We start from the raw sequence: 21,247 nt of genomic DNA on the forward strand, positions 1-21,247 counted from the left end.
CGCTTCAGATATGCTCTCTAGAAAAACCTACTTCTCCCCAGCAATGTAAAAGGAGGCCTGTCTGGGTCTCTTACCATTCTTGGATATTTAGACTCCCTTCTTTTCAGCCTTTAGTCATGTTCCTTGTGCCGGTAATGTTAGGTTATTCAAGGGCAGTCCTGTTTGAATGCTGAGCATATAGACCAATTGCCAGTATCTAAAGCAAACATGGAGAATTTTCTCTGGGAAGAATTCAACATCAGCTTGACACTCATAATCGTGAGTGGTGGGTAATGAGAGGCTGCAAGCCAGTGAAAAGTAATTCTGCAAACATACCTTTCTTTGTAACCCATCAGCACTTAATAGCCCAGCTTCCGTGACCAAGTAACCACACAACACGGTATTCCAGCATCCTGGCCTATGAGAGCAACATTGTTCTCTTGCTGACTTTAATCGTTCTCTTAAAGGAGATGATGTGGAACCCTCAGGTTAATTTTTCAACTTTACAGTTACGTTAAAAAGACGCACAAATTATAAAACTGAGAATCATCTGTGAGACAAAATGTTCACTTTCTTGACAGAGGATGCCAAGTAGGTCAGTAGGTACCTCAGTTGTTACTGCGTGCATATCAAGCTTACCTTGCTGTACTCGATAGGAAAGACTGGAAGGAAATATGGCAAAATGTTAGAATTCGGTTAGCTCTGTGTAGTGCTACTGAGGATTTTAATTTTGTTTTGTTTTCTGATGAAACGGTTTCTCGTCTGTTTTTAAGAATAATGAGCTGTATTACTAATTTTGTCTCTCTTTTTTAATAGAAAGTAGATGACACTATAAAATATATTTTTCTTGTTGAGGAAGAAGATATTTTTGTGTTGAGTTATTAGTAAATGGAATCAAATTTATCAGCTCATTTCTCCTTTGAATTAATATCTGTGTTGGGATAATTGGAAGTTTGTTGTTCTCTGATCTTGGATTACAAGGACAAAAATTGGGAAAGAATTGATGATTGCATCTTAGTTTTTAAATATTACAGAACTAAATCTATTCTGTCACGAGGAATTGCTGAGAGCTCAAAGACGTAGGTTTGGTTCGTGTAAAAGGTAACATCTACCTCTTTAAAGACCAAGCAGTACGCTCCTGTTTTGTTTTGTTTTTTAATTGCAAAAAATCAGCATCCCATCCTATCGTTAATAGACTCGCCCCTCCTTTTTTTGTTACTAGGTACAAACTTCAGCAAAATAAAGTTAACACTAAATGTCACTTCATAATTGCAGTAATGATCACACAGCTGTGCTTTCCTCAGTTTATAACACATGTCAGCATCAGTTTAGGGGCTGAGCTTCATTTCCTGCCCAGATAGCATCCTGCAGACTGTTTTTGTGGTGGGAACGCAGAGCATCCTGTTGGTCACTGCTGGGGTGCTGAGGCCAGGAATCGAGGTACCCCAGCTCTCGGAAATGCAGGCTGAGCTCTGCCGTTCACCGTGACTCGGTCCTTTATTTATTGACCTGCTTGCGGATTTTCTTACTTACTTCTCAGTTATTTTTGTTTGCTAGATTAAGAACCATTTTATTTATGAGTTTGTGAATTTTCAAGGAAGAACTCTTACACTTAAATGAACCTGTAAGAAGCCCACAGAAAAGCAAGTGCCTGCAGCGCTAATAATGAGAACTGACAAGGCAGTCCTGCTGGGTTTATTTATGACCTTCTGCCTTTGTTAGCTCTTGTGAGAAATTCCTCTCTAACCATAACAATATTGTTGGAGTTTGGCACTGTACAGAGAAATCCTACCGAGCCCCGAGGCCCACAAACTGGCACTCATTCAGCTCATAACAGATTGCTGGGCTTGTTGGAGTTGTGCATTTTCCTTCATTCCTCTTTTATTTAATTCATCAGTAGTCTTCACCAGTTTTTATATACACGGCTTTAAAAAGAAAATATATATATATGCATATATATATATTGCTTTTATTCTCAGAGCCCAAATCCCCTTTTTCCGTAATACAGTGTCATACCTGCTTAAGTGCTAAGGAAAATTCGGAAGAAGACAGGGTCCTGGAAGGCAAGAAGAGACAGGTCTGTTCTGTACAAGGACAAATCACGGGACGTCACGTCACATGCTCCACACTGACGGACTGTTATGGCGCTCCTACCAATCTCATGTGGTTACTCGCTCTCAGAGTTAAAGTGAACTCAGTAGAACAAATATACCTCAGGTTATTATTTTATAATACTCTGCTTATTATTTCTACTCCTTTTGGGTACTTTAAGAACCCGTTTATTCCAGCTTGTTTGCTTTCTTCTACAATTTCCAAGTGAAATAGGAAATTTAAAAGCATCAATTCACAGAGAGAATTGTGTTAAAAATTGTAATTTTCTTTGCAAGTAAAGAAAATCGATAATGTTGAACTTGTACCTCTTAAAATGAGATCCTTGACAGGAGTTTTCTGTATGGAGTTATTTAGACCATAGGAGATACACAAAACCTGAAGCAGTATTATTCAGTATTTCTAATAATTGGCCCTGTTTTCTTCGGTGTTGCCAACAATGACAAAATAGCTATTCATATTCTATTTAAAGTATTGATAGACACATGACTTCTATTTCTTCCGAGAATCTGCAGGTTCAAGATGGCACTTTTGGGGGCAATAAGCTGTGGAGGACCCACTTAACTAGAAGTACCAGTGTCTGCATTTGCCGTGTTGATCCCTTTGAGGGAGTGGGTTGTTAGGCCAGGCCACGCTATTGAAATCAGTATCGAGAGTTTTGCTTTATTCTACTTACCTCTTATCTGATTTTTAGTTTTCCTCAGCCATCTTACTCATGTACAAACAGACTTGCTAATGGAAACCGTGAGGAAAATTGTATTAAAGATCTTAGCCTGGAGGCGCGTGGGGGGCTCAGTCGCTTAAGCCGTCTGACTCTTGATTTTGGGTCAGGTCATGATCTCACAGTTCGTGAGGTGGAGCCCCACATAAGACCCCACGCTTTCTCTGTGCTACTTGGGATTCTCTCTCTCTCTCTCTCTCTCTCTCTCTCTCTCTCTGCCCCTCCCCCTGCCTTGTGCACATGCTCTCTTTCTCAAAATAAATAAACTTAAAAAAAATCACAGCCTGGTAAAATGTGAAAACTATGCATATGAGCATAACTTATTTGTCCGTCTTTGTCTTTTATTTTCTTACCGTATACGTGTGCATTGTTTTCACATCTATTCTGAAAATACTAATATGATTTCATGCTACTATGATTCAACTGCTACCCGTTTTTTGAATGGGCTTTTTTTTCAAAAATTCTTTTTTCATGTTTATTTTTGAGAAAGAGAGAGTGAGAGAGCACAAATGGGGGAGGGGCAGAGAGAGAGGGAGACACAGAAGCTGAAGCAGGCTCCAGGCTCCGCGAGCTGTCAGCACAGAGTCCGACATGGGGCTTGAACCCACGAACCGTGAGATCATGACCTCAGCCGAAGTCGGGCCTTTAACCAACTGAGCCACCCAGGTGCCCCTTAACGGATATTTTTTAAAGTCATTTGTCGTTTGCCTTAGAGTGGGTACAAATTAATACTCTGTTCGTGAAATTGCGCTATGGCTACGTGTTAAAGACTGTTCAAATCTCCAGGGTCCCCTTTTGTTTTGTTACTTTTGCAAAGAAGCTCCAGCCCTTATTAAAATGCTATCTGAGGACACCTGGGTATCTCAGTCAGTTAAGTGCCTGAGTCTTGGTTTCAGCTCAGGTCATGATCTCATGGTTCTTGAGTTCAAGCCCCGCATCTGGCTCTGCAGGACAGCATGGAGCCTGCTCGGGATTCTCTCTCCCTTTCTCTCTGCCCCTCCCCCGCTCATGTGCTCACATGTGTACTCTCTCTCTCTGTCAAAAATAAACTTGAAAAGAAAGTAAAATTATGCCTGCTCAAGTACAAAGAAGAAATAAAAAATTCTCTCAAATCTAATCCCTTAAAATAACCACTGTTCACATTTTAATACCTCTTAGGTGTTAAAAAAGGCACAGGTATATTTTATATGTACATATAAATGCATATATATTCATATAATATTTTATATATTTTACATCAACTAGGTCATGTTTTCTGCTGTTAACCTGATTTTCACTCAATCTTTTCAATAAAAATTACATTTTTAATGTATATTTTGAATAAATATTACATATTTTTACATTTGAAAGAGAGAACACACACACGGTGGGGAGCAGAGGCAGAGGGGAAAGAGAGAGAGAGAGACAGACAGACAGGGACACAGGGACAAGGCATCGTAAGTGGGCTCCATGCCCCGCACAGAGCTGGATGCAGGATTCGATGTCACAACCCCGAGATCATGACCTGGGCCAAAATCAAGAGTCAGACCCTCAACCAACTGAGCCACCCAGGTGACCCAAATAATTATTGTATATTTAAATAACCCACTACTAAGTTGACATTTAGGTGGCTTCTCACTTTTTTGCCACTTTAACATCTAGCTTTCTATCTTTGTTGTTATTCTTTGTTTTAAATGTATTTCTACACTATGTGTTATAATAAAGATCGTGGTGGCTAATATTTATTAAATAGATTCTCTGTTAAGCTAAATTCTCTCCACATCTTTGGGACAGAGATGCACTTTGTAGCGCAGAGATGTTAATTCACTTGCCTGGTTTATACCACTAGGAAGTGATAGAGGGAAGATTTGAACCGAGGCTTTTTACCGCTGGGGCTGATTACCTTTGCCATTCCCTCCTTGTTGTGCAGTGTTTGTCATTGGTAACACTGCATTTTAAAGTGCCAAAAGCTATTTACTTAATAGAATATTGATTGTTAACATAACTATTTGCCTGACACATAATTATCTGGTAAATATTTGTTAAAGAATGGAAGGATGCATTCATGCCACTATTTACTCATCCTATTTTATAAGTGAGATGATATTCTAGAAGTCATTTGCAAATTCTTTATGCTGTATTCAAAATGTAATTTCAGTTACAAAGAGTGTTAACAAACAAACCGTGTGTCTGAAATGCGTGTATGTTTATATGTGTATGTAGGCATTTATATACAAAGCAACTGTTTATTGAGCACATGCTTAATAGTTCTTGTTCATAATTATATCTAATCCTCACTATATAGCATAAGTGATAGTTTCCCTATATTTTGGATGGTGAATCTGAGGCTCATTGAGGTTAAGTAACTTGCCCAAGATTGGGTGAAGAAATTACAGATCCCGGACTTGATTTCAAACTGCTCTTACTCCAGAATTCGTGATTTTTACCTCTCCATTATTACTGTAAACCCACGTTCCAGTAAATATTTAGTGAGCACTTTACCTGGTGCCATGCTTGGTGCTGTGGTACTTTATGTACAGCAACTCATTTAACTCTCTCATCAACACTGTGAGGTCATTACTTTTACTGTCCCCTACTAAGTACAGATGAGGGGTGGAGGCTTGTGGGGCTCTGTCATTGCCCACGTCCTTGGAATTTGCAAAAGAGGAGCTGGGTTGGGGTCAGCTGTGTGGTTCTAGAGCCCAGATTCTTTGTAACCACCATGGCCTGCATCCGAAAAGATCACTGTTTGCTACAATACAAAGGTTTAAAAAAAAAAAAAAAAACAGCTAACATCTAATGGATGCTTTTAAAAAGCAAGTTTCATTAGAGGAGAGGAATATGATGCAGAAGAAGACTTTCTGACCCTTGCTAGGGATTTACAGATTGATGACTGGAGTTTTAAGTCCAATTTTATTTCAAAACTTATAATTTACTGGGATAAAAGAAGAATTAGGCAATGTGATAGGCTTGCAAGTCTGCTTACTGAGGTCCCTTCTCTGTTCAGAGGTTTTAGAAGGCAAAGGGAGTGTGAATTTTATCCTTTCACCATTCAGAATCCTATATCTGAATTTGTTTATGTTGTCTTTGAGACTGCTTATAGCGGACTACGGTGCCCATCAGAGAAACTCTTCATTCTCCTAGTGGGCCCTGAAATGTGTTCCAGATGACAAGGTAATTAATTGTAAGTGTGAGGCTCAGTAACACCATTGCACGGCACATCAGTGGCTCTGTTGACAGGTAGTGTGTTTGAGTGTGAAACATGCTGGCCTTCCAGACCTAATTTGGGCCCTTACTGATGATGATATTATTATTATTACTATTATTATTATAATAATCCTCATCACCCTCATCATTATTGGTATTTACAGGTTTCTGTCTGAAACCCTGAATAGGTTTATGACCACCTCTTCTTGAGAAGGAGTTTTTTAAGTTATAAAATGGTTACATGCTCTTAGGAAAAATTACGATGTAAAATTGCACTTGAGTGCTAGCCCTGGAGGTGTTAAGTGACTGGCTGCCCCCTACATAGACAGAAAATGACTCATTTTGGAAACCTCTTATCTAAGTGAATCTTAGATAACGTAAAATAAGAAAAACTCATGTTTTTAAGTTTGACTTTCGGGGGATGTACTGAATATGTCATATTTCATTTTAAAATATAAAAATAGTCTTCACAAAACATTTCCATCTGTAATGTAGTCAGGCTAATCATGTAAAAAATTTTCTGGATTCTCTACTTTTTTCCTAAAGAACTCAGAAGTCTTAAAAATAATTTCTGTGAAAATATAAAAATTTCAGCTTTCTTTTATATTGAAGCCATTAAACTATTTCTTTCTATTTTTAATGAGATAATTTTAATCTGTCTTTAAATACTGAAGAAATGGAGTAACTTGTTTGTAGATATTTTTGATTATTATTAGAAGAGGAGATAGTCATTCAAAGAAAGAAATTGGAATTTAAGCTGCTGTGGCCTTAGTATTTATTGCATCGTTAATTCTATTTTTAAAAAAATTTGTTTAATGTTTACTTTTGAGAGAGAGACTGCATGAGTGGGGTAGGGGCGGAGAGAGAGAGGGAGACACAGAATCTGCAGCAGGCTCCAGGCTCCGAGCTGTCAGCACAGAGCCCGACGCAGGGCCCGAACTCACGGACCGTGAGATCATGACCTGAGCCGAAGTCCGATTCTTAACCAACCGAGCCACCGAGCCCCACGTTAATTCTATTTTTAACTTCTCCTTCAGAACATGAGTAATTTGAGTGCTGTGTCTAATACATAACTTAGTACCAGGAAATCATCTTCTCTTTTGAACGTGATGCCCTTCACAGTTCCTTCTCGTTTGCTCTGTTCGTTACATTGATCCATTGGCAAAATAAACATGATGATCCCCACTTTACAGGTAAACAGAGGATTAGGTTGCCTTGCCCACAACCCATCCTTCACGCCACCCAGCTTCAGAAGCCTCTTACATCCAGCGCCTTTCTACTGCGGCACGGCGGTCTCTCCATGCTAACATTTTGTTATTGACAGAAGCGTGGTAAAGAGAGTGCCCTGTCCTACTCATTAAAGCGCTTATGAATGAGTGACCCAGCAGGGCCACCTGCAGAATGAAAGGACTACCTCCTCCGTGCAGGATTTCCCTTCTCTTTTGGCTGCTCCTGTTTGGGTTTGTTTTCAAACCCAGTTCCCACCTCTTAGTGGATGTGGTTGTAGGACCTGCAGGGCCCTTGTCACTACCCACTGCGATCGGGAAAGTGGGGGACGACTGCCCTCCCTCCTCTTCTTCACCCTTTCAGCCCTTCCCCGCCACCTCCCTGCTCCCTCGCACTTACCCCTTACACACAGCTCGGGCTCTCTATCCCACGGCCTGTCCCTCTGGTTCACGATCATTACAGCTCACACCTAACTCAGACTGTACCGCACCCATCCTTTCAACTTACTATTTCTCATTTAATTCTCGCAGCAACTGTCTTCGGCAGGTACTGACATTTCCCCCAGTTTCCAGATGAGCGAGGCAAAGCGCAGAAAGGTTAAATATGTCGCCCGGTCACATAATAAGCGGCAAAGCCAGGGTGTGAATCTATGTGGTCTTACTCCTAGAGCTTCCACCGTGGAACATGCTGACCTCTGATTAAAACCCAGCCTCAGAAGCCGTGCGGTAGACAGACGCGGCTTGGCATCACCGGGGAAGCCGCTGTGCAGCTCGCACGTTCTGGTGTCGGTGGCACAGAGCGGCTCACCGAGATGTGAGCGGATGGCTCTTGGAGGGAAGTAGGGCCTCCCCGCGCGAGCCGTGCGGAGGTTCGTTTCAGGCTAGACCAGGCTGCTCGGGCTTTAGGTGCCATCCGTGGTGTCCCGTGTCGGCTGTCGTGAGGGGAGGGAGGACCATGACATGATTCTTCCCTGTCTCTTTTCTCTCCCCGTTTCCCTGCTGACCCAGCAGTGCCAATGGCCAGTTCTCATGGGCTCCTCCGGTCTGCGCATTGCGCTGCTGTCCCGGACTTTGTGCATTTCCACTACTGTGCTGATGGGTCACTTCTCTGTTGCCTCCTCTCCTGTATTGATGATGTGTCACTGCTTTGGGTTTGGGGGGTTGTTTTCTATCGACATTGTTTTGTGAGAGTCATACGAATATTTTTAACTGTAGCTCATTCAGTTTCACCGCTGTAGAGTGTCTCATTTTCTGAATACATCTCTATTTTATATTGCTGGAAAATTAGACTGTCTCCAACTTTTGTTGTTAGGGTCCTGAAACAGTTTTTCGGCGCCTGGATGTGTCTCCTTATGTACCTGTGCCAGAGAGCACACTTAGGCATGGACTTCCTGGGTCGTAAGATAAAACGCACCTTCAGCTTTACAGTGTGATTACAGATTTTTGCCCAAAGTGATCATACTAATTTATACTCCCACTAGCCATGTCTGGAAAAGCATAAAGTGCATATTTTCTCTCTCCAGTGTTTTTAAATTATGAAACCTCCGTTGGAAGTGTTACTTCATTTATTGTTGTTAAGAGTATCAACCGATCATCTTATAAAGGAACTTTGGCTACACCAAAAGGCACATAAGAGAATTAACTTCTTGACCATGTAAAAATTAATGGAGACAGGGCAGCCTTTCCTTACATAAGAATTCCAAATAATAAATGTAGAAGGAACAAAGGAAATAGAAAAGCAACATTAGGGCACCAGAGTTGTGCTGCAGGCAAGGCCCACTGATAAATGCCAACTAAAATTGTGGGCAAAACTAAAGGAGAAACCGTATACTTGCATTGCTTCAAATATATCCCCCCCAAATATTTACTTACTCTGTTTGCTTTTAACCTACACCCACAAATTCTTTGATGTTCATCCAGGAAGTGGAGCATAATTTCCCTCCTTTGGGTGTGGGCTGGACTTAGTGACTCCCTTCTCATGAATGGGATACAGAAAGGGAAAAAGTCACTTGACTGTGGAGAAACTTGGGAGACACCACCTTAACCACGTGATGACAGTACCATCAGCTCTCCTAAGTCGTGTTTCTATCACACCCCGATACGATGCCTTGTAAAGGACCCTCCACGTCTGTGCTATTCTTTCCCCAAATCTATAACCTCAGCATAGTCCCGGGAAAACACCAAACACAAATTGAAGGATAAATGTGCCACGGTTACATAAAACGTTAACTTGAGGGAGCCTGGGTGAAGGGTGCGTAAGAACACTCACTAAGTACTCTTTGCCGCTTTGTATAAGTCTAAAGTCATTTCAAAATAAAATTTTTTTAAAAATCCAGTGAAGGATTAGAACAAGCATGTATGTTCATATGGTTCATGTGAATAGGGAAATGTCAAAATAACTAAGTTTTAGTACTGTTGTAGAAGTAAAACTTCCCTCTATTCCGTGTAGACTCAGTACAATTTGTGTGTTTCTGGTTTTTTTTTTTAAGTTGCTAATTTATTTGCGGTTCCTATAGGTCTTACTGTTTTAAAGTATTTCATTGCTGTATCCTGAAGAAATAAATGTCTCCTGAGGGTTCGTGCCTTTTTGTTTTTAAGTTTTATTTTCAGAATTTCTACGTGCTAAGCATTACACTTCTAAGATAAACAGTAGTTTTTCACCATGAGAGACGCAAAAAGGTGGTGTTGATTGCTTTTCTGTTATAAAGATTTATGACACGCTTTCAGCAATAAAAACTGGTATCAGTAGAAAAACTCTAAATCTTACATATTTACAGATCTTGTTAGTTTGTCAATTTGCTTTCAAAGCACATGGGTCATTCATACCTTAGAGTTTCATACCTGACGTTGATATTTGTAAAACACAAGCCCATAAACCCATATCCCTCTTCCTGCGTGTAACAAGCTGATCCTTCCCCCTTTATAACTGCGCGTCTCAGGAGTCGTCACCAACGGTTTGGGGGTGGGGTATATAAAGAACATAATCCGTTAAAGCCAAGTGTTCCTCATAATTAGTTTTTATTCACTGCTGTGCTATTTTAAGGGTGAGGTGTATATATTTCAGCTCACTTACCCATTCAGTGATTCTTACATATAACTGAAATGAGCAGGGTGGCTGCAGTCCGGAAAACATGTCACCGTTTAACCTGGACTGTAGTTATTGAGGTCCTTGCTGTTGTTCCTTTGTGTGTTCAATTTTATGTAACGCTAAAATACATAGCTCTTTATAAAATGTTTTACAGATTTATTCTGAAGCGGTACCTATAATTGTAACCGTGTTCTTAAGGCATTCTTCGTTCCTAAACACTTGAAAACATGATTGTTTTCCTTTAAAGTGTTTAACATTTCTTTCTTCTCGGCATTCCTCTGCATTCCTTTTCCTTCTCTGGTGACATTAGAAGCATCTCGGAGCCGTCCGTCGGCTCCCTGGCTCCTAAGAATGGAAGCCCACGTGGCCTGCTGTGGGCAGAGAGAGGCGGTTCACGGCCGCGCCCACCCCTCTCGCCCAGTCTCTTTCCTGGCTTCCCAGTGAGCTTCCCCTCACCGCTCCTGGAAGAGGCATCCGGCCCACAGCTCTTGCCTTTGCACATTGTTCTGTCTGCCTCCAGGCTCCTGCACACCACTCGTCCAGGGGGCTCGCCTTGGCTCCTGGTGTGGACCTACCGCAGACCGCAGCCCCCGGGCCTGCGTGCACCGGCTGAGGACGCACTGTTGTGTCTTCCACACCGCTTACGAATCCGCCCCTCCATCACAGAATTTCTTCCTTAAGAATTTATCTGGCTAGCTGTTTGTCTCTCTTCATTGACACTCTGCGAAAGTGGGCATTTGAGTGTGCAGGATCAACAGTGCAGGCCAACTTAAATATAAAATGTCATTCACATGTTTTTCCACCTCCTTTTCCATCACCTCTCTCCCCCGCCCACAGCTTCACCGGCAAACCTTAGAGAGGGCATGCCTGCCTGAGGGTTGACACGCAGTGCAGAGACCTCTCCCCAAATTATTCATTGTTCTCACTTTATTATGTAGTTGTAACCTCACAGGTGGTCTGTCATTTCTATTAATAAGTGCATTCTTTTTCATTTTTTTAACGTTTTTATTTATTTTTGAGACAGAGACAGAGCATGAATGGGGGAGGGTCAGAGAGAGAGGGAGACACAGAATCTGAAACAGGCTCCAGGCTCTGAGCAGTCAGCACAGAGCCTGATGCGGGGCTCGAAGTCACGGACCGCGAGATCATGACCTGAGCCGAAGTCGGACGCTCAACCGACTGAGCCACCCAGGCGCCCCCAATAAGTGCATTCTTTAAGATGCCGTTGCTCTTAGAATAATAACGGACCAGCAACTGTTCACACATGAGTGTTTTTTAATGTTTTCAGCACTGGCTTGGGCTTCGACTCGAGGTTAGGAAGGGTCTGGAGGCTCTTGGCTATGTTGGACAATGAAATCAGTTAAGAAACATTTGCGTAGGAACAATAGATTGGAGCTAATAAGATGCTATAGTTTCGTCATATAAGAAAATATACACAATGTCTCTGGTACATAGAAGGTGCTGAATCAATGGTAGTAAGAGTTGTTGCTAAAAAATCATCATTATTATGTTCATTATCATTATCACTTGTGAGCACAGTCCTAGGAGTGTAACCAAGCAGGGTAATGTTATTTCCAAGTGAAAGTTAATCCCAAATTCCATACAATGTAAAAAAACAAAAACAAAAACAAAAACAAAACCTATAAGTAAATTTTCTTACCAAATAATTTTTAAGTTCAGGACTGCCCATACTGTTGTAAAGGGTCTGTTTGTTGTTCTTCCTACCCTACATGACATCTTGAGACTGTTGTTAATAGTGGAAGAACAGAGAATCTCCCTGGGCAGAGTTCAAAAACTGAGAATAATTTAGGATCCCCCTGAGGCTCGTGCAATGGAAAAAAATTCCCTTACATGATGCATATTTCATACTTATATTGTTTACCACGTCTAAATTTAGAACACAGCACATTTCATATCAGGAGTTCTAACCCAAGGACCTTTGAGGCCAGCTTCTATTTTAGGTGCTGATTTTTCAAAATCAACGGAAATACAACCATTTTAACAACTTTTGCTTATGATAGTGTGCGTGACTCTGAATCCTGCTTCTGTAAAGTATCGGTTTAGTTGATTATCCTACAAATGTCCCTTTGAAATGAGAGTTACCCATAATGGAATCTTGGCTGGAGAAAAAGAAAAAGAAAGTGGTTCTCATTACAATGAATTTTGACTCATGAATTTTCTTTGCATTTATCCTTGGCTTTGGCTAAGGGTTTGTCATTTGTGGCGCTTGTGACTATGTTTAAATTAACATCAAACTTTTTTTTCCAGTTGGCCTCATACATCTTAAGGCTACATGTTATATATATTGTCACATATAATGAAGAGATAAATATTTATTATTTGGACATGTTTAAATAGAAAGTGATATATATAACTTGGAAAGAAGATGCTTTTAGAGCCTAAAAATTAGTGCTTTGGAGGATTTTTTTTTTTCACGGATTCTGTCTTACTGTGCCTTTGCATTTTTTTATTCGTTTAGACAGGAAGCCTAAGCTTTTAACTCATTTGCTGTCTAGACAAACGAAAACAACAGGGACTTGGGTGGGCTGCATGGAGAAGAAACCTACCAATATCATAGAGATTAAACAGAGTCACTGTGAGGTTTTTCCTTTGTGTATATATGGCAGTCAAATTACTGACTCAATTCTAATATCAGTTTCAAGGTGTGTTTGTATCACATGTCCAAAATGATACTTCTAAAATAAGGTTGGAAGGTACGAAGCGATTTTACAGTGTGCCAAGTATCAGTTTCTAAAGAGCTAAGCATCTGATGAGGCTGGGGGTGGTTAGCCTCAGGGATGTTAATTGGAAACAGAGGGCTGAGAATTCGTTGCTAAATCTTAATAGCGAAGTCAGTAGTTTTCACTAGAGCATTTATGGTAAATATTTAGAAAGATTTGCATGTGCTGGCTTACTCTATATGGTCTTTGCAGCTGTATTTTACCATAGAGCATATAAATTCAGCGACAGTCACCAGTGACCAGTCAAACCCTTCCTCTCTTTAGCACCACACTTGGCACAAGGAGTCACTGCTCTTAAGAAAGTTAGGGTCCAGTTAGAGAAAAAGAAAAAATGCGTGTCTGAATTTTATACTTAAAATTCTAAAAAGGAGAAGAGACACTATTCCTGCTTTTGAAGATAATGGAGAGACTTTTTAAAAAGACCATTGAACTGGCATTTTAACCTGTGCGTCAAACCCATGGGAAGTCACAGTGAGAAATCATTAACTGTATCCTATTAAAATCCTTAAACAAGAGACCTGAACTAGTCTCATTGATTGAAATATCTTCTCTGTTTCTAATTCAGTGTTTATCCTCGTGCTCTCTTGGGGCACTTCTGAGCAAGAGAAGACCAAATGTGTGTCTGTTCTGCAGTTCTCTATCAGAGACTGATCTAATACTATCAACTAATTGTATTGAGGGCCACAGCTTAGAGTATGTTGGAGTCGATTTGCTTTTGTAAAAACCCACTTATTTAATTAAACAAGGGAGTAAGATTTTCTAACTTATTCCCAGGTCTTGGAAGAGACGGTAAGATATCCCCAGCATTACCTGAATTTATCCTTTAGGAAGCTAACTTACTAGATACATTGAATACCATCAAAACCAAAGATGCCTCTGGATGTAGTAAGTCATAATAAATGAAAAATATTTTTAGGGAGCTGGGGGTGGGGAACATGTCGGACTCCGAGCTCGGCAGGAAGTGGGACCAGTGCATGGCGGATGCGGTCGTGAAGATAGGTGTCGGTTTTGGATTAAGACTGGTTTTCTCACTTACCTTCTTTAAAAGAAGAATGTGGCCATTAGTCTTTGGTTCTGGCACGGAATTGGGAATGGCCGACTCCAACTGTCAGCATGATTTCCAGGCTCCGTATCTTCTACACGGAAAATATGTCCAAGAGCAGGAGCAGTGACTTCCACCTGAGAACATCCCAGTGGGAGGAAAAGAGAAATCATGTCTATTCCTCCGGAATACTGAAGTGCCCTGGAGTCAGCTGACATTCTTCTGTAGCAATGTCATCAGTAATGCTTTCAACTCCAGCACACTGGTTTATGTATTTGAAACCAAGTCTGTTTCTTGTTTTGCATTTTCTCTCTGGAAATTGCAAGGAGGTGGTCTTAAAAGAAGTAAATTAAAAGTAGGCAGCCCCCCAGTAAATTAAAAGTAGGGAGGATCATCTATAATATGCAGACATGAGAGAATTTGTATGTCTGTTACGTGTATGTGTAGATCTCTAAAAATTCTTCCTATGCTCCTCCTTCGTGGCATGTTCCCATACACACCCCTCTGTCACTGCCCTTCCCCACCCTGTCCCATCGTATTGAATCGGGGACATATCTGCGCTCTGTGTTAAGTCATAAGTGTGTCTCTTGTCAGAGTCTGCTAGCATTGTTATTGCTCCCCGGTGGCACTTCCTGCTCCGTGCAGTGAAATCTCCTGTACCTGTCGCTCGGATCAGAATGAAAATTTTACATGGGCGGAGAGACGATGGTTACGGAGGCAAAGCCTTTGCAGGGAACTTCCATTTAAATTAAGTTTTAAAGTAAAACAAGCTTTTCTTTTCTAAGGCACTGATTTTCAAAAAATAATTTAACCATTGGCGGCAGAGGTTACATTATTTTGGGGGCGCTGGAAAGTATTCAGTATTCTGAGTGATGTCACATACTGAAAACCCAACTCGAGAGCTAGGTTTTGCCAACTCCGCTTGTCCTGGCAGAATACCGAATTTACTGTGTATGAGCCCATGCAGTCATTGCCTCACCCATCACGCCACACAGCAAAGATGCAGAGGGAATGCTGTGGGGCAGGGGGACTCTAGCCCCTTAAAAGAGTCCTCTCTGCAATTACCTTACCTGCCAGCCTTCCAGCAAGATAAATGGAAGCACTGTAGCTTGAAGGTGCCTTGGTCCGAATGAGATGCAGTAAGGTCTCTCTGTTCTTTACAGGCATCATAGATCTGATAGTACTTATAAAAGAAGAATAGAGTTGGTGCCCTGCTGACTAAATTGTCCTCTAGAGGAGTATTAGTTACAGAGCTTCTTTGTTAACTAGGCTGAATGTTTAAACCACTGTTGAACTTCTTTTATTAACATGTTTTAAGATAGCTATACATATGGATACCCTGAGTGTCTGCAGGGCGGGAATATTTCTCTATAATTTACATATAAAAGTTACGTGTATGTATAATAGTAATACAGAAATTATATCTTTTTATTACTCTTCTGTTGCACTGAGGTCTAGTCAGCACTGAAATTCTGATGATATGTTGAACACTAAGAAAGCCACCGTTTTTATATTTTTCTCTTGGTATTTCCTTGATCAGCTTGTTGGATAACAGAAATGTTTTTCATGCTTTTGCAGCTTGAATGAAGCTTTCTTAACACCCATCCGTGTCACCTGTTCGGCCGTAACTTGGAATTTTAAGGGAGGACAGGGAAGGAATTTACAGGTCGCGCAGAGAATGTTACAGATTTCCAAGTAACAATTTGTTTGTTTGGGTTTCTTATGAAGAAAGATTTGCATAAGAGTATTTAACTTCAGATGATGATGTTTAAAAAAAATTGAATCTATGTCAAAGCCTTTTCTATGTTTAAACCCATAAGTAGTATAATAAAAGATAATAGTTTTATCTCTAGTTATCTATTAAAAATTTGTTTTTCCTGCAACGAAGCATGAAAAGCCCACTTCTCCCCCCTCCCCGACTGTTTCTTGCCCGACGGACCCCTTGTTTATTGACGATGGATACTTGTTAGGTGTTAGAGAGTGCGTGCACACAGAGCCCGCCAGCCATCGTCACGGGGGCTTCCCAGCTTCCTCCACTCCTACAAAGAGAACGTGGCTCTGTCTGGCTCCCATTCTGTATTTTCCGGGTGGATATAGATGTGGAGTCGGTCCCTGTTCTTGGCGAAGCTCCTAGGATTCCTGACATACAGGGTGTCACCACGTGGTTCGACTGAGGCCTGGCGCTCTCTCATTTCCCCCAAGGAAGAGGCAAAGGCAGTAGACCCCGTACTAGAAATACTTCAGCTCTGAGTCAGGGGTTAGCAGACTTTTTCTGGAAGGGCCCGACAGTAGATATTTGGGGCTTTGCAGGCCACGGGGTCTCCATCAGAGTCTCCATCCTAGCCCCGAAGTGGCCATGGTCGGTACCTAGAGGGATGGCGGTGACAGCGTTCGATAAAACGTTAACAGATACTGAAATTCGAATTTCAAGTATTTTTCACGTATCACATAGTATTACGCTTGATTTTTTTTTTTTCCTCTCATTTAACAACATTTGGTTTGCGGGCAGAGCGAAAACAGGCAGCGTCCAGGTGGAGCGCCCAGGCCAGAGCTGACAACACCTGCTTTGACGAGCCCCGCCCGTGTGTCCCTTTGCAGTTCTGTGAATTGGTTACATCCGGTCAGGAGGGGGCTGCGTTGGGAGCAAGTTCTTAAACCCCAACCCCTCTTCCACTCCCCGCACCCATCCTCACTCTGAGCGTGTGCCATGAGGAGTCCACAGAGAGCCGGGGGTGGGGGGAGGGACGGCTGGAACTGGCCCTGTTTGCTCTCTCAGCAGATCGACATGAGTGCACGAGTACACTTCTAATTTCGGTCTTGTTTCTCGAGAGTCAGAGAAGTGCCTTGATTTCCGAAGGGTGAATACTTTCTACGTTGTATACAGCATGTCCCTTGCTTAATAAACTTTCTCTCTTTCTGACCCTGCTTCGCAAAAGTTGCGCTCAGTTCCGAAAGTCTGCATGGAACTGTTGTTGAACCCGGTAATCCAGTTAAATACAGTGTTTTACCAGCTGAATATGTGCAAAATCATGCAACTTGTGGGCCCTGAGTAGAAACGTTTATAGATTTTATCCTCTGAATTTTGAAAATACGATTCAGTTTTCCTCATTTTATTTTGGAGATTCGATGATACTTTCTCCAGTGGTGATATGTTCAATCTACCCTGATACTGTTATATTTGTTATTATGTTTGTTACTCTAAACCTAGATGCGATTCTTAGATGTTACTCTCCTTAGCATAAGAAATTTTTGTTTTTCTGTACCATTCATTTTTGTGAGGTTTTTGTAGCTATTTGAGAATGTTATTTTTTAATTGTTGGCACTTTCGCTGTTAAGAAAGAGAAGCTCGTTATATGATTTAACAATGGTTAACAGAGAAACTTTCCAGGAGACTGGGATCCTCATCCTGAGTTTGCTTTGTGACATTTGGGGGTACCCTGAAGACCCATAACCAGCTATGCTTTACCTGGTCCCTTTGGTATTTCTTGGTCTAGACTCAGTCTACCTCCACCAGTTTTCAAAGCCTTAGTTTTAGAAGTCCCACTACGGGGCGCCTGGGTGGCGCATTCGGTTAAGTGTCCGACTTCAGCCAGGTCACGATCTCGCGGTCCGTGGGTTCAAGCCCCGCGTCGGGCTCTGGGCTGATGGCTCAGAGCCTGGAGCCTGTTTCCGATTCTGTGTCTCCCTCTCTCTTTGCTCTTCCCCTGTTCATGCTCTGTCTCTCTCTGTCCCAAAAATAAATAAACGTTGAAAAAAAATTAAAAAAAAAAAAAAAAGAAGTCCCACTAGTAGTAAGCAGTGAGATAAGCTGAATGAGTAGAGGGTATAAATTGAAATTAAATATGCGTTGTAGACAATAACAGAACCTGGCATTTCTGATCCCATTCTGCAGCATTTAGCCCTAGATTATCAAGGCAAATAATTTTATACTGCAGCCCAGCCTTTAGAACTCAGCCCGCTGTAGCTCTGGGCCCCACCTGGATCTCCAGACTCTCAGCGACCTGGGAGTGCCTGCTGGTGGGTGACCCATTCTGGACCCTGGCACCACAGCAGTGAGGAAGGCCGAACTCCAGTCTCTTCCTTTCATTCTGACCAGGTTGCAGAAGACTCCTCTCTCAACTCTCTTCTTCCTCTTGAGTGGATGGTTCTGTCCTCAGTGCTGTAACCTTCGACAGTAACTAACTGAGCTGCAGTGTCTGTGTCTGTCAAATGGTGATGTTAATAACTGCCTTACAGGGTGTTAGGAACAAATCAGAGTTGGCATTAAAAATTGTTTGTTTAGCTTAAAGTTGTTATAAAAAGTAAGGTATAACATGAGGACCCATTTCTGCCAACATAACCTCAAAGGGATTTAGTTTCACAGGATCCTACAAAAGTATACACATAACTATTTTATCATAATGGCACTTACAGTTACTTAAGATGTAAGCATTTCTTACCACAAGGTTTGATTAAAATTCTGCTGTTCCATTAGAACGTAATCGTTTGAAATTCACATAGTCCTTCAACGTTGACTCCAAATAGAAGGATCCGGAGCTATAGTTTTCAGTTTATGGAAATCATCATTTCTTTCAGATGGTAAAGTCGCCATCAGAAGTGCTGTTTCCTGTAACTCTTGGAACAGGTTTGGGGGACAAGTGCTGGCAGCTTAAAGGAAAGCTGTCAGGCGGTTTTATGGAAGAGAGGTGTACAGCTTTCTTCACTCTTTAGGGCTGGGCCAGATCTTAGGGTTCAACTCATGAGAGACCTCCTGAAAGTCTTCTAAGAACGAGTGGCCATGCTCTGAATTTGGGGTATTATCTAGAAAAACTTTGTCTCCGAAAGGGGCATTGTTGCAATTTTGAAATACTTTTTTGGTCAGGCATGGATCCAAGAGTGTTACTTTATAAACCTATTGGTGTTTCTTTCTCAGGACCTGTCTGGCTCCATTGATGACCTCCCCACGGGAACGGAAGCCACTCTGAGCTCAGCAGTCAGTGCGTCTGGATCCACGAGCAGCCAAGGGGATCAGAGCAACCCTGCTCAGTCGCCTTTCTCTCCACACGCATCCCCCCATCTCTCCAGCATCCCCGGGGGCCCGTCGCCTTCTCCTGTCGGCTCTCCCGTGGGAAGCAACCAGTCGCGATCTGGCCCAATTTCTCCCGCAAGTATTCCAGGTATTCATTTCTTAATCTTTATTCTTCCACTCGGTGGTAAAGACAGACCTAGTGTTCATAAATGGCAACATACATTCCATGGTTTGTTTTACTATTCAAAAACGTGGTGATGAAACCACATGGTAATGGAACCATGTGTTAGAAGCATAACTTTGAGAGCCCCGATTCCCAAAGATATTCAACTAATGAATAAACAATAAACACTCAGTTGCTAAAATCGCCCGCTAGTTTGATGTTTTTGGTTTGGACATTGACCTTAACGCCAGAAATTTATTTATTCTCAGTATCTGTTTTGTAATGATTCTATGCATAAGATTCTCTGTTGATGAGTGCCACTGAGGTAAGATTGTGGACAAGTATCGGCCTCAGTTTTTATGGTTCTATTTAATTTATTCCATGGCAGTCAGCTTCTAACGTGTAGTGTGTATCCCTGCCAGTGTTTTCCTGGGCCAGCACACATTCCCGTCCTCATCACTGATGGAGACTCGCCTCCTGGTTTTGACGTAAGGAGTTCACGTGCCAGTGAACTCAGCAGCCACACTTCGTCTCTGTCTTTTACCCCCTTTATTGTGTACGTGGGGGTGTTTGTCTGTCTTTCTGTTGCATCATACTCCTCCAGCTTTCTTCTGTCAACATCATCCCTTTCTTTTATCAGCAAATTACTAAATGTAATTTATTTCCACGTAGCTTTTGCTAACATGATCTAGGTGGCTGCCGGAAAGTGCCTTTTACTAATGTATTAGAACGAATATTAAATTGTGGATAAATCTTCCGATAGTTTATTCTGTTCTCTTGAAAGCATGGGTGGTAGTTTTACCCCTTCTTACATTTTACTGCTTTTGTATTTAAAAAATGCTTATTATGGGATGTTTTATATATAAATGTATATGTATGTTTATATTTATATAGATATCTATATCTATATAGATAGATATCTAATAAATCTATATATAAACATATGTATATATAGATATAGATAAACATATATATCTATATATAGAGAGAGAGATAGATAAACATATATATATGTATATATGTGAACACATACAACATGCCAATGATGAGACATAGCTATCAAATGAATACTCGTGAACCCACCGTCCTGTTTAAGAATTGGAGTATTACCAGTTTTGCTGTGTCTACCTGTGTGTTCCTTTCTCATCTTTAGTCCCGTCCCTCTTCCCTGCCTCAAATACTCTGTGAACAGTTTTTTTTAATTGTTCTTTTTGGGTGTTTTGTTTTGTTTTGTTTTGTGGAAGAATTTTATTATAAAAATTCATAGAAGATATTAGTTTTATTGAGTTTTGAGATTTATAGAAATGTATGTAGAGTGACTATATAATTTATCAACCAAGCTGAGACACTTTTGGGGGCATGGAAGTGTTGCTATTAATAATTAGGGGACAGTAGGCATAAACTAGGAAGATTCTTGTCAAAACAGAAAATGTGGTTATCCATTCATGCCGTAAATGGTCTCCCACAATTTGCTTTTTTGACTAAATGTTCTGTTTCTAAGGTTCATCCATATTTTAGATACAGCTATAATATAGCACATTTTGATTTAGGCATTCTGATGTTAACCTTTCTTTCAGAAATATGTTTGTCCTTACAGAGATTGTAATTAAACCTGGATTTACCCACCTTCAACATTTTTAAAGCTCCGAATACTTTATATTCCAGAACTCCTTAGGCAGTTTTTGGTATTGAGATGATTTTTGAAGCATCAACTACCTAAACATTAGGAAGTCATATGTAAAGTATTGTACTTGTTGAGCAAGAACTCCTTTCGAAAATTGGATCAAAAGGACTTTTCTTAGTAATAGTAACTTCAATGAAAACTCCTCACAGGGATAAAGATATTGTAGCTTTTTATTTAAAATTCCTGACATGGGTAATTCACAATCTGGTGATTTTCACACATATGTTTATCATTCCAGTGGGGATTTTGAAACTCCTTTTTCACTGTTTGGATTTTGATGTGGTGTAGAACACATGCCCA

General features: G+C 41.1%; 2 protein-coding genes across 10 annotated transcripts in view; both read left to right on the top strand.

The window, feature by feature from the left end:
• ARID1B (AT-rich interaction domain 1B) overlaps positions 1-21,247 on the top strand; it is a 450,840-nt gene that overhangs the window by 303,061 nt on the left and 126,532 nt on the right. For all 9 annotated transcript variants that reach the window (XM_047858467.1, XM_047858473.1, XM_047858469.1 and 6 more), the window contains one exon: positions 19,005-19,248. In XM_047858467.1, coding sequence (XP_047714423.1) covers positions 19,005-19,248 — 244 coding nt within the window. The remainder of the gene's footprint in view (positions 1-19,004; positions 19,249-21,247) is intronic.
• Positions 13,950-14,311, top strand: LOC125165482 (MICOS complex subunit MIC10-like). The gene has a single exon (XM_047858478.1). It carries the CDS (start codon positions 13,950-13,952, stop codon positions 14,220-14,222), a length of 273 nt encoding a protein of 90 aa, XP_047714434.1. The 3' UTR covers positions 14,223-14,311.

Source organism: Prionailurus viverrinus, chromosome B2, assembly GCF_022837055.1.
Source record: "Prionailurus viverrinus isolate Anna chromosome B2, UM_Priviv_1.0, whole genome shotgun sequence".
Classification (NCBI taxonomy): Eukaryota; Metazoa; Chordata; class Mammalia; order Carnivora; family Felidae; genus Prionailurus; species Prionailurus viverrinus.

Excerpts from the sequence above, each read along its gene's own strand:
- LOC125165482 (XM_047858478.1), top strand. The coding sequence starts at position 13,950 with ATGAAAAATATTTTTAGGGAGCTGGGGGTGGGGAACATGTCGGACTCC.